This window comes from Eucyclogobius newberryi, unplaced genomic scaffold (assembly GCF_026437365.1).
Source record: "Eucyclogobius newberryi isolate DKJ021-1_F unplaced genomic scaffold, fEucNew1.0.hap1 SCAF_20, whole genome shotgun sequence".
Classification (NCBI taxonomy): domain Eukaryota; kingdom Metazoa; phylum Chordata; class Actinopteri; order Gobiiformes; family Gobiidae; genus Eucyclogobius; species Eucyclogobius newberryi.
Window position 1 is genome coordinate 20,620,632 of NW_027315835.1, and position 13,292 is coordinate 20,633,923.

Genomic DNA, 13,292 nt, shown 5'->3' on the forward strand with positions numbered 1-13,292 from the left:
GGGCCGCAGTGTTCAAAGCGTGGGAAAAAAGCAGTGGCTTAAAGTCCGAAAATTACGGTGTACAATTTATGAAATCCCCAATACACAATCCCAAATTGATGCGGAAGTACATTTGTAGCTAAATGTGAGGCTTGACTCTGGTGCTTTGTCAATCCGGTGTAAAGCTCTGTAATTCTTCTGTCCTCGAACATTTGTACATCACAGTGCACAAAAATAATCCACTATCTCTGAAACTCTGATCAAGTTTGGGATAGCGTGACAACTGCAGGAGCTCTATGTTCTTTCATTTAGCAAAACCACAGTCTTCTTGTTGCGTTTCTATACCCTAATATACACTTAATGTTAAGTCCTGCCATCTACGCTAAGCTCACACTAAGGCAACATCTGCTGTCTGCTCCAGTCGGGCCTTGGATGAAAGAAAGAGATGAAAGGATGTTTAAGGATATTTTTCATCTTTATCCCAGCGTGTCCTCTGCAGATAAAGTATTACATGTTGTGTGCATGTAATAAGATGATTATTACATGCACACAACATGTAATACTTTATCTGCAGAGGACACGCTGGGATAAAGCTCAGTTACAGCTTGTGGTGCATATAAAACAAACAGGTTAAACAATCACAACTTACTCATTCTGGTGCCAGGACTAGATTTGTTGATGACTTGTCTTTTAAATGTAAAAACCATTAGCTAATGACCCACAGATGTGCTTCAGGCTGTGTGTTTTTAGCAGAACGATCTAAAATGTCATCGTTAAAACACTGGCTTGTAAAATGAAAGTCAGATCCGTGGAGAGAAGACCTCGTTGACAGTAAGAATGCATGTTTTTCAAGGGATTTACCGGTACTGAAAGAACAGATGACTAATGACCTGCACCAGAAACATTACGCAATGCACCTTTAGTTTTAGCTATGGATGTGTCGATATCAAATGAAAGAAAAAGCAATTTAAGCAGTGAAATCTTAAATGTTCTCTAGTTTGCATCATCTGACTAACACTAATCATTTTTCCTCATGTTTGAGATCAGCTTAATTAAATCAATTACTGAATAATAAAGTAAAATAATACATAAGCCATAAACAGTAAGATTAAAACTATAATGTAAATTGTAGTGTTAGTCTCAATTTTGTTACTAGGGAACAGGCTCAATACTCGATACCAATTTCAATCATAATAATACTTTTGACAATAGACACTCATTTTCCACACAAAATAATAGCAGGATCTTGACTCTAAATCCAGGATTTCACCAGTTTCACCACCTCGGCTTTTTATTGTCGTTTTTATTTCTTAAACGTGACACACCAAAGTAAATGCACAAAACAAGAGCAAGTTGAAAGGCAATTAATACAAATAATGTGTAATATTTGTCCTTTAACACCTATATTGTTGTCAGGATATTCCAAAAAATATTATTATTTTTTCAATATCGCCTACTCCTATTTGACATCCCTCATTTCTAGCTGCATTATTTTACAGTTGAAGAGTTAAAGTGACGTTTACAGTGTGTACTACAAACACATGCATTCCTTTGTGGTACATGAATATTTGCCAGGTTGATCTTTGATGTATGCCCCTCTCGCTCTCTCCCCAGGGGCACGGCGGACTGGTTCGGCGTGGGGAAGGACAGCGACAGCACCCAGAGATGGAGGAGGAGGAGCCTTCAGCACTGCAGCCAGCTGTACGGGGGGCTGAAGGCGCAGGTGATCAGGGACATGGAGCTCCACAGTCAGGACAACCTCTCCGTGGCAAGCACCGAGACCCCTCCCCCCCTGTACCTCCCACCCCCTCACCCCTCCCACCAGCACTGGGGCATGCAGAGGGTATGGGACGGACATGCACTTCTTTCACTCTCACCTCACCTCACTCTTCTCCTTTTACATTCCTACTTATTTAAAGGGTTCATAATATTAGAGATATGGGATTTTCTGCTTGTAAGTACCCTGTGGACTAGTATGTATCTGAGTGCTGCTACTAAATACAGATCTTGGGGGTCATGCCAGATAACTCAATTAAGAATTGGTGATAAATAATCTTGTTTCATTTTTTGGGATCCAGAATACACACTTCTCCAATATTTTACATGGCGTCTGGTCACCGCTCCTCTGTCGCGCCTTGAGGCAAATTCAAACAGAACCGTGTAAAGATTAGTTTGTTTTAGTGACTCATATGAAACAAATGATAGATATTGGTCATCTTTCATTTAGGTTTTGTGGTTTGCCCATTGATTCGGACTAAATTCGCAAAGTTTTTGTTTTTTTCTCGTAAGCAGCCATTATTGTTTTCACTGGCTAATCCACCCATCAATCATGCACATTTGACCTCGGAAAGAGGAAAATCAATGTATGAAAAATGCAGATGGATATTATTCTGGATTTTGGAGACAGGAAAACAATCTTATATTTACAGATATTAGTGTGAAACTTATTCTTGTGTTTACTTACATAAATGTAAGTGAACATAAAAACAAAAGTAAGGTAACTGAGTAAGTAGCAGAAGTATAAAAGTAGACACATTTCAATTTGAATATTTTTTGTAGATAAAGTTTAAAATTAAAAATGTACATACATTTACAAATCCTTCTGTTTGATTCAACAACATCTTGTTAAGTCCAAGATTGTAACCTCTGGTGTGTGTAGGTGCTTAAGGCTGTTCTTTATGATCTTTATAAATCTTTGTGGATTAAATAAAATAATAAAACATATGTAGGTTAAGCTTCTACAATGTTGTTTCCATGTGAAAGCTTTTATGCTGAGAGATTAAACAGACAAACAAAAAGATAAAAAGACAGAAGAGTTTTGCATGTTAGTAATATGTAACTGCCTCCTGACCTCTCCTGTGCACATGTGCAGATTGTTGACCCTCTGGCGAGGGGGCGGGCCTTCAGGATGGCGGATGAAGTGGACGGTCTCAGCATCACGCAGACGCCTGTCACCTCAGGGACCGCCTCCCTCTGCTCTTTCTCCAGCTCACGTTCCGCCCTCAACCGGTTGCCACGACGACACAAGCGCGAGTCTGTGGCAGTCATGAGCCTCAAGGCGGCGGCTGCACTGATGAAGGTCCACAATACACTCTTATTCAAGCTGTCATTGAGCATTTCTAACACATATTTTACAGTTGTACTCCAACCCTAACTTTTACTATTACTACAGTGTAGTAATAGTAGTAATACATGTTAGTACACTTAATGACGTAGGTACATACTTTGATCCTACCTCATTAAGTACAATAAAAACAGCAACGTGTGATCTTGCATTATGAACTGTCGTGGTCATCTTAGAGATAAGCTTCCTCCAGTGTATTATGGGATTTGCACGTACAGGATTAAATCACGCTGATGTATGGCAGTGGCAAAGGGCAGATGTCTAACTACTGCATTTTTAATCCTGAACTAAACAGATGATGTTTGCTTTGTGGTTCATGTGGACTAAGTTTGATTTCCAATGCGAAAACTGTTTGACTGTAAAGGATTTAGGTCAAGTTAATTATTTTTCCTTTTTTTTTCTTATTATCTTATATTAAAACCAGAAAAAAACATACTTTATTTTAATTTTTTTTCCAGTATAATCTAGGCTTTGAATTTGAGACCTGAGACTTTATTATACCAAGCAGAAATTCTTTTCCATAAACACAAAAACACAAACAGATAAAACAACAATAGAACAGTACAACATAAGATTAATGAAGGATTGATATAACAGTGTAGTAACCGGTGGGGGAAAGTAACGAAGTACTGGGCTTTTTTAGCTATAGTACTTTACTTAATTAATTTTTACAGTAGATACTTTTTATTTTTACTACATTTGAGAAAATCTACTCTATAACATGTTTCAACTGGACTGAACTGTCTTTATATGGTTTGATTTACTTAAGTTAGTTTTTAGCACATTCATTAACAACTATCGGAAGTTGTTCGAAATGGCTACTTTAGACCAAAGATCTACAACATTGTTCATCAAAATCACAACATTTAATGCTCAAACAGTACTTAGAATATGTGTGAAATACTTTTACTCTTTAAATACACTTTCAAACAGTACTTCAAAACTTTCACTTAGTAGTAATAGCTTTTTTTTGTGCTGCTTTCACATTTACTTGAGTAATTTCTTTGTACTTTTACTCAAGCAACACCATTAAGTACTTCTTCCACCCCTGATAATAACAAATCAAGAGCAACATAAGAGTTCTAAAATGTACTTGAATTCTTGTTTCCTTTATCAGGGTCGGACTATAGGAGACAACACAGCCGGGAGATGCCGCAAACGAAGCTTCATGCCTCCCAGTTTCTTTGAGGACGACACTGTGGACTTCCCTGATGACTTAGACACCTCCTTCTTCACTAGAGTAAGTTTAAATCACCAGAACAAACAATACAGACAGCCTCCGACCAGTTTAGAAATCGAAGACCGAAGAGTGGACATTCTCTTCTAGAAATAAGGTTTTCCTATAACGTTGTACACCATTGTCACCTCGTGTTCTTCAGGAGGGCCTGCATGACGACATTTCCAGTTACGCCGATGAAGTCTTCGAAACACCATCTGAAGCCAACATGGACCAAACAGAAGAGGCGGAGCTGACCGGGAGCGCTCTGAACCGCATTGTTCTGGAGAGAAGTCACCTTATGCTGTGAGTCACGTCCTGTAACGATCTACAGAATAGATACAGAAGTGATAGTGAATGGTTCCGATCGGTCTAGGCCCTTGGAGCGAGGCTGGAGGAAGGCGAAAGACGGCTCCCTGGTGCAGCCGAAAGTGCGGTTAAAACAGGAAGTGGTGAGCGCCGACCCGCAGCAGAGAGGTCAGAAGATCGTGGTGCCGGTGAAGAAGCTGTTCGCCAAAGAGAAGCGGCCGTACGGGCTCGGCATTGTGGGGCGACTCACCAACCGCACCTACCGCAAACGCATCGACAGCTACGTCAAGAGGCAGCTCGAGGACATGGACGATCACAGGCAAGACTAGTGAAGAAGAAGAATTAAACTTGTATCACACACGATCATACAACTTGAAGAACAAAACAATCAAGCATATTTTAGTCTTCACTAGGCCGGTTTACCTCTTCAAACTGGGTCTGTAACTGGTCTAAATCAAGTTTAGAGCACACATGTTGTGCAAAGTGTACTTTTTTGAGCTTTTAACCATTTTCTAACATTGTTCCCTCATCAAAAATATACCTGGAGATGCATTTAGCTTCATTCATGCTACTCTCCATTCATTCCCAGACGTGTGACGTGGCTCTGAGAATCGTCTTTATAAATCATCGCTGGACTCGTTCTATGCATTTCTCCCGTCAAATCACGATCATTGCGACTGCGTGCTTAAACCAGGATATCGGCAGGCAGCTGCATTAGCAAACAATGTTGATTTTTGAATTGTGTAAGCTCCTATGCAGCCAGTAGATGGAGGCAAAGCTCAGTAACCCTGGCGTCTCCCAACGCTGTCGCAAAGTTATATTGTTTTTGGAGAAAAAAAAGGGTGTTTTTTTGTTCTAAAAGATGAATTCCCAAAGTAAAGGTTCTCAAGAGATTGTTTAAAGGCCAGTAACAATATAAATAATGCATAATATTTGTCCTTTAAAATGTGTTACATAGTGCAACTTTGACAGGTATTGAACAAAATTACATCATCATTTTACATTTTTGTCATTGTAAACCGCAAAATTGATCTAAAACGGCTTAGCAATAGAAACTTAATAGTAATAGTAACTAGAAACTAGTCCATTGACCCCGCCTCTCCATAGTGATGCAGCAGATTTACAGTTGTTTTATTTATGAAAGAAGGCTAAGTGACATTTTAGAACCCAACATACTCTATATTGCTCTTGTGTTTGTTTTTCAAATAATCACAACTAAGTACAGGGATGTGGATAGATGTTAGGGGAAAACGGGAATTTTCTGAGCTTGTAGGACAGTCCAGGATTACACAAAATACAAGTTTGAGTACGATAATGACGAGGGAAAAACATTGAAACAAGGTTAAAAGCTCATTAAAGTTGATTTTGCATAATATGTCTTTAGATTTTTTATAATGCAAACCAAACAAACTAAATAAAGTACACAAACTGATCAAATGCTAAGAATTATGTTATACCGAGCGTAAATTCAAACGTGTCAATCAATCCTTTTAGGCCTTTCTTTTCCTACTGGATCACATTTGTCCATTTGCTCATCACCGGTTTGGCTGTCACTATTTATGGAATCGCTCCTGTGGGATTTTCACAACATGAAACTGTTGATTCTGTGAGTCATTTTCAATTAAATAGCATTTAACTTTATTAGCCTCTTTGAAATGTGCATTGTGCCATCTGTTCTGCTTAGGTACTGAGGAACAAAGGCGTCTACGAGAACGTCCGGTTTGTGCAACAGCAGAACTTTTGGGTCGGCCCCAGCTCAGTGAGTACAGTAACCTGCCTCCTCTGCAACGTAACTGTCCCGAGTTTATATATTTATATTGCAATACTGAATTAACCATGTGCAATCCCGTCATATTCATGTGCAATTACTGTCGTACTCACAAGCAATTAAGGCCATATTCATGTGCATACAACTGATGTAAACAAGAGTGTTTTGTTTACTTGCCATTAGTATTAGTATTATTTAGTCTTATGCTAGCTATTTTTAATTTACTTTATTCTGTTATTTTAATTTTAATTTTGTTTTTTATTTTCATTTTTATCTTTTTATTTTTTATTTTTCCTCCATTCCCTATTAAGATATGAGAGGAGTTTTGTTAATAAGAGTTTTTGTTTTGTTTATAAGAGTTCTTCTATGAAGAGTGTTTTTTTTTTAACAAAAAAGGATTATCTTATCTCATCTTATATTATCTTATATTGCACTATGTTCCAGGAAGCGTTGATCCATCTGGGAGCGAAGTTTTCCCCGTGTATGCGCCGAGACGAGGAGATCCACGGTCTGATGCAGGAGATTAAGGAGCGGGAGAGAGAGTCCGGCTGCTGTGTGAGAAATGACCGCTCCGGCTGCCTGCAGACGTTACAAGAGGAGTGCTCGGTAAAATACTGCAAAACAAGACATATTTGTACCAAAACCTGCACCGATATCCAGCCTAGAGTTTTGTGTTTGGTCTTAGAGTACTCTAGCGGTGTGGGTGAAGTGGCCTCAACACCCCAGCGCTGCCAATCTGAGCGGGAAAGTGCGGCAGTTTGGGGCAGTCTGTCATCAGGATCCCAGGTAATGATAAAAAAAAGATTGGGCCGTCAGACCAAAATTGAAATAAATGGTGGATGTTGTAAAGGGTTTTGGAATATCTGAACAGTCTTGTTTTATAGCGCTAGCAATGCCAGTCTTCTTCTTGTCTTTATTCTCATTGAATTCTATCTCGATCAAATGTTTTTTTATTCAAATGGATTAAGGCAGGGCGAATCGAGCTCAGGCTAGATTCAGTTATTATTATTTAATTATATAGTTTCAGGCCAAACCACCGTGTCATTGCCCGATCTCGTCAGAAGCTGAGCAAGCCTGGTTAGTTCTTGGATGGGAGAGCGTGGGAAGCGCCAGGAGTCACAGGGGGAGGTTGTGGCTCTCGTGCACCATTCTCACTTAAAAATGGGGTGTTATGCAATGTAAAGTGTCTTTGAGGGTCCCTAAATTTAATGTATTGGTACCGTTAGATTGAAAATGACTTCTGAATGGTGGTAATGTGTCCAGATGATTACCGTTTTCTCTACCATGAGGTGAGATATTAGCTTCTTTCCAGTGGCGTGCGATCATGGCAATCAGAGAAGCAGTGTGTTTCAACAAATGGACTTAAAAACTAGATTTTAGAGACAAGACTTTGTTTGTAGCTTGTAACGTTCACGTTCACAATGATTAGATGTTAGTTAGAAATACAGCAGTCATTTAACAACACAGAACGCTAATCTGTGTAATGAATTGGTCAATGAAATGAGCTTATTTAATCCATTTAGCGCTGAGATAAGGTAAGTGAGTTTAGCTCAGTGGGAAAGGTGATCGCCCATCTATAAAAGTCACCGCACGCCACTGCTTCTTTCATTCTTTCGTTCACTCTGCAGTTACTGTCTTATAACTACTGCACGCTGAGCGATTCGAGAGCACATCTGCATTTAAAGACGGATAAACAGCTCACATTATTCTTAGCAGAACGGTGAATGGAGTTTGAATTGAACTTTAAAATCCCAGCTGTGTTTGCCATTGAACTCTTTTGCTTCTAAAGTTTGTTCCGGATGTGGCTTGTAGTAAAGCGGCAATATTTATATTTATATTTATATATTTATAGCGTCCTGTCGAATGAGAAGGCCAGAACTGATGGTTAAATGTCGTTTAATGGTTCCATTCTTAGTCATTCAACCAACGTAAGAGCTAGACAGAACAAAATAAAAAAACAATGACATTTTGGCCGTAAATCACCGTATTTCTAGCTCATTACATTAGTACAATATTTCCCAACATATTCGTCAATTAAACATTTCAAATCTTTAATTAATACAGTCGTTTTAACTGCAGACCTTGTGCCCCTGTCGACTGTAGCTCGATCCTTGAGTTTGTCCATGTTTTGTCCGTTTATCGTTGTTCGATTAGTAGACTTCCGTTTCACGATCACTTTCGGTTACACAGGAAGTTACCAAAATAAAAGCAAAACCTTACCATACAACATAAATGTGTCAAATTGACCTTTACAATCACCGAATTGAAATCGCAGCTTTTCTGTAACAGTCGCAATTTGCAAATGTTTACGGAACATGTAAAAAACTTACTAACCCTATATTTCTGATGTGCATATGATTCTTCTATGTGAATAGCAGTTAATATTCCAGGCTTCTCTCAAATGTTAATGCTACTGAGTGTCTTTAAAACATCCACTTCTGAACAGGAAAAACACTTAAACGCACCATCTGAGGATCGAACTCACAACCTCAGCATCGCTCTGTAGTTACAGTCTCAGAAGTACCTCGTGCTGACTGCCTGCACCACTAGGTCTTACAATAAGTTGAGATCTTGTTAACAATAGATATCTAACTAATAGATAACCAATAGATAACTAGAAAAAATGGTGAACAACACAAATCACAAGCTATTCTTTAAAATACTGAATACTTTTATTGTGAACTAAAGCTATTGCTCCAGATGAGGCTTGAACTCACAACCTCACCATCACTCTGCGCCACTGTGTACTTAGAGTGTACTTAGAGTGTACTTTGCTGATTGACAGTTTTGGTTGAAGGATTATGTAAAATGCTATGATGTTTCAATTGCATTTTCTATTAAGTCTTCTTCTTCTTTGGTGTTTTGTGGCAGTTGGTCTCCAAGTGTCACATTACCGCCGCCTACTGTTGTTGTACGTGCTCAAAGTACATGTTTTACGTTGGTTTTGTAGGATTTGTCTGGAGCCAGCGTCGGTATCGCCTCACGAGTGGCCCGATGACATCACCAAGTGGCCGGTGAGTGCGTTTGCATAGAATAACAATCAAATTTTAATAAATGCATTGCTCCAGGTGAGGCTCGAACTCACAACCTCACCATCACTCTGCAGTTACTGTCTTATAAGTACCACGCGCTGACCGATTGCGCCACTGGAGCTGTCTACATCCTTTGAAATGTATTTAATTGAATCTCTTCTGCTCAGGTTTGCACGAAGTATAACACTGGGAATCACACCAATCTGCCGCACATCGACTGCACCATCACAGGCCGGCCCTGCTGCATTGGAACTAAAGGACGGTGAGACCACAGCGTTTATGCACGTGTCGGCAAATGTAATTCATGAGTTTTAATGCAGCAAGATCTTTAATGTTAGAAACTGACGTCAAAACAAGACATTTAAGCTTGTATCGTATCAAATCTATCAGTACTTGCTTCCTTCAAACGATGCAGCTGTCTGTTTTATGTTATGTCAGGTTATTTGATTTAGTATTAACATGTTTAGATGAAATAAATCCAGTAAATTAAAGTTGCTTTACCACCTCACCTCCTTATGCTTTTTAATGCCCTGCGGAAACCCTGCATTGCCAGATATTATTGATGCTTTCTGAAATGTGGAGCGGTAAAACAACAGTTAATACTAAAAGCATGTTCATTGTAAAGCTTTATTTCTATTGTGTATTACTTATGCTGTTTCTGGCCTCATCAACAAGGAAAAAATAAATATTTGAAGGCCTTAGTAAACTGACAGAAATAGAAGCAGTATGTGATTATCTTGGATTGTGTTTCTGTTGCAGATGTGAAATAACTTCCAGAGAATACTGTGAGTTTATGCACGGCTACTTCCACGAGGAGGCCACTCTCTGCTCACAGGTGCGACACATGTGGTCCTTTTGACAAGCATCTTTCTAGAAATGAATTTTAGTCGTAGTTAAGATTTAGACAGATGATTATGTTTAGTTTTAGTCTTGTTTTAGTTGATTGAAATGTCATGCTAATTTACCCTAAACCTAATTTTTTCTCTTTAACTTTGATAGATTTTATGTCATTACTTTATAGGACATGTGCAGATGTCTTCTTTAGACGTTTAGAGTCATATTTGAGTCAAATATGCCGGGAATTATGTTTCTATTTGTGTTCATTTGATGTCTATATGTGTTGTTTCCTGTTCGTTCTGATCTGTTTTCTTCTGTTTATTTGTTTTTTAAAAAATGGTAAAGCTTAGATCTTGTCTTCACTCCATTTTATTCATTTCTGTTTAGTCTTTATTATCCAAAAACTTTATTATAGCAGCTATTTTAGTTGGCAAAAGTGTATCTAATTTTAGTCATAGTTTCAGGGGTGTGTGTGGACTTTTTACAGGTTGGCCCGAGTCTTAAAGGTGATATTTTTTTTAGAATTCAACACTTAGATGTAAAATTTTTTGCAACGTATAAAAATGTATGTCTATTTACTCTTTTATGTTTAAATCTGGTGCAATATTATGAGTGAAAATACAAAAACAGAAATAGTTATGTACCCCCCAATAACATGCACCTGGGCCTGTGCCACCTTTGTCCACCCCCTAGAAACGCCCCTGCACAGTTTGAGTCATTATTACATTTTATTCAGTTTTAATCAGGAAAAACGTTGAACTGCACGACCTCGGCATCACTCTGCAGTCACTGTCTCATAATCTCGCACGATCTCGCCCGTCCGGAGCGAGCAGCCTCTACCCGTCCCTGTTGCTTCTCCTCCAGGTGGCCTGCATGGACGACGTCTGCGGTCTGCTGCCTTTCCTCAACCCGGAGATCCCAGACCAGTTCTCCAGGCTGTGGCTGTCTCTCTTCCTCCACGCCGGGTGATTGCTCTCATGTGTTTTTAACGCGGCGGCTGTATGGCGGCGAGGGTTGGCGAGCTGGGATTAGAGTTGTGTGGGTTTCTGTTGGCTTCAGGATCCTGCACTGCCTGGTGTCCGCCGTGTTCCAGATGACGGTGCTGAGGGATCTGGAGAAGCTGACCGGCTGGCTGCGCATCTCCATCATCTTCGTGCTCAGCGGCATCACCGGCAACCTGGCCTCCGCCATCTTCTTACCGTACAGAGCGGAGGTACGGAGCCGTCAGTGATTCGCAGTGACAACAAAGAGCTCATCTTACGCACTTTACCGGTTTTTATGATGCCACAAAGTTAGACACGTTATAGGGGGATCAGTTTTAACCTTGTTACAACTGTGTTTCCTCGTCAAAGTTGTGTTTTGATTTTGTCCTGTATTGTCCTGCAACTGAGGCTCGAGTGCTCAGAAATGCTCACGAATTCCTGTTCTCACCTACCCCCTATCCCCGCCCACGTACTTTAGTTGTGATTATTTGAAAAAGTAAGACTCCGAGTGACAAAGACTCTGTATAATGTCATGGAGTCACTTTTTAAGAATACAACAAAAATTAAATTCTGCTGCTTTTTTGGTGAAATAGTGGTGCAATTTTGAGCTGGAAATCAACAATTCTACGACTGTTTCCACGACTAAGCCATTAAGATAAATGTTGCAGTTTACAATGAACAAAATGTAACATGATGCTCTTGCTAAGTGCCTGAAAATCATACATCTCTTCTTAAAAATTGGCACAGTACTCACAGTATGTTGGGCTAAAGATGGCTCGATTTGAGTATTGCACACAGTTGTTTGTGTGTGTTGTCTCTGTCAGGTGGGCCCTGCAGGGAGTCAGTTCGGGATCCTGGCCTGTCTCTTTGTGGAGCTGTTTCAGAGCTGGCAGATCCTGGAGAGGCCTTGGCGCGCCTTTGCCAAGCTCCTCGCCATCTCTGTCTTCTTCTTCTCCTTTGGCCTCCTGCCATGGATTGATAACTTCGCCCATATTTGTGGTTTTGTATCTGGATTCTTCTTATCCTTTGCCTTCCTGCCATACATCAGGTACGTGAAGAAAGAATGATCAGGGGAATGTTTACAAAGAGATGGTCCGATAAAAGATGTTCCTTTATTCATCCCTGTGCAGCTTCGGTCGCTCAGACATGTTCCGGAAGAGGGTCCAGATCTGTGTTTTCCTGCTGATCTTCCTGGCCCTGCTCTCGTCCCTGGCTGTCCTCTTCTACGTCTATCCTGTCAAGTGTGACTGGTGTGAATACCTGACCTGCATCCCCATCACAGACAAGTTCTGTGAGAAGTACGACCTCAACGCTCACCTGCTGTGAGTCTGACATCTGCAGGAGGAGAAAGTGCAGCTCCTCTGGACTGTTGTTAGACTGACTTATCTTTCACAACATTTTTATGAAGGTACTTTGAAGACTGCATGAATGTGCACTGACTTTCTGAACTAAAGACTCACCAGAGAACAGAAGAGTTGCATGAGAAACTTTGTAATGAATGATGAGTGATTTTAGCAGTAGGTGATCTGTACAGATTTGGCTTTTTAATAGTCTCCTTTGAAGAAATCTCTTATAAAACACTGCCCTCTAGTGGCACAAGGGCATTTAACGCTAAAGTGATTTTATATTTCATTATTAGTTCAGCCGGTTTACTGTACACTGTGCCTTCAAAATGATTTGTATGCACTTGTAGTAGTAACAATGTAGTTGTTGGTGTGTTATACCACATAGCCTACTTCAAAGCACTTCTTTCATTGATGGATATATTTTGTTTACTGTGTGGTATAAGTGTAAATAGCACAACATTTTTTTGAGGTACAGATTTTTTTGTTTGTGTGTTTTTTAATGAAGGCAATACATAAAATATGGTTGCGTTTTAGCTTCCTTTTAATAAATACAATTTAACACATACTGCTTGTCTGCCTTCCTCAATCTTGTTTCCAGTAGACTACACTTTTGTATTGTCAGAATATCTAGTCCATATATGTTATTTAAGTTTATATGTTGTTTTTTATTTTACCAGAATATTGTTTTAAACTTTAGA

The 13,292-nt window shown here is 39.6% G+C and overlaps 1 protein-coding gene and 1 non-coding gene across 4 annotated transcripts in view; one reads left to right on the forward strand and one right to left on the reverse strand.

Annotated features, from left to right (window-relative positions):
- The window catches only part of rhbdf1b (rhomboid 5 homolog 1b (Drosophila)), a 33,041-nt gene extending 19,949 nt beyond the window's left edge, over positions 1–13,092 (forward strand). For 2 of the 3 annotated variants that reach the window (XM_072456175.1, XM_072456176.1), the window contains 16 exons: positions 1,594–1,822; positions 2,852–3,058; positions 4,221–4,343; positions 4,483–4,625; positions 4,696–4,947; positions 6,123–6,234; positions 6,313–6,387; positions 6,841–7,002; positions 7,082–7,182; positions 9,347–9,410; positions 9,596–9,690; positions 10,188–10,263; positions 11,130–11,230; positions 11,325–11,478; positions 12,073–12,296; positions 12,379–13,091. In XM_072456175.1, coding sequence (XP_072312276.1) covers positions 1,594–1,822; positions 2,852–3,058; positions 4,221–4,343; positions 4,483–4,625; positions 4,696–4,947; positions 6,123–6,234; positions 6,313–6,387; positions 6,841–7,002; positions 7,082–7,182; positions 9,347–9,410; positions 9,596–9,690; positions 10,188–10,263; positions 11,130–11,230; positions 11,325–11,478; positions 12,073–12,296; positions 12,379–12,574 — 2,314 coding nt within the window. In that variant the 3' untranslated portion in view covers positions 12,575–13,091. Of the gene's footprint in view, positions 1–1,593; positions 1,823–2,851; positions 3,059–4,220; positions 4,344–4,482; positions 4,626–4,695; positions 4,948–6,122; positions 6,235–6,312; positions 6,388–6,840; positions 7,003–7,081; positions 7,183–9,346; positions 9,411–9,595; positions 9,691–10,187; positions 10,264–11,129; positions 11,231–11,324; positions 11,479–12,072; positions 12,297–12,378 lie in introns of all 3 variants that reach the window. The other variant, XM_072456174.1, reaches the window with a different exon arrangement.
- On the reverse strand, positions 9,457–9,549 carry trnai-uau (transfer RNA isoleucine (anticodon UAU)). The gene is given in 2 exon segments: positions 9,457–9,492; positions 9,512–9,549. It is a non-coding gene; the product is annotated as a tRNA-Ile (tRNA).
- Positions 13,093–13,292: the final 200 nt, after the last annotated feature.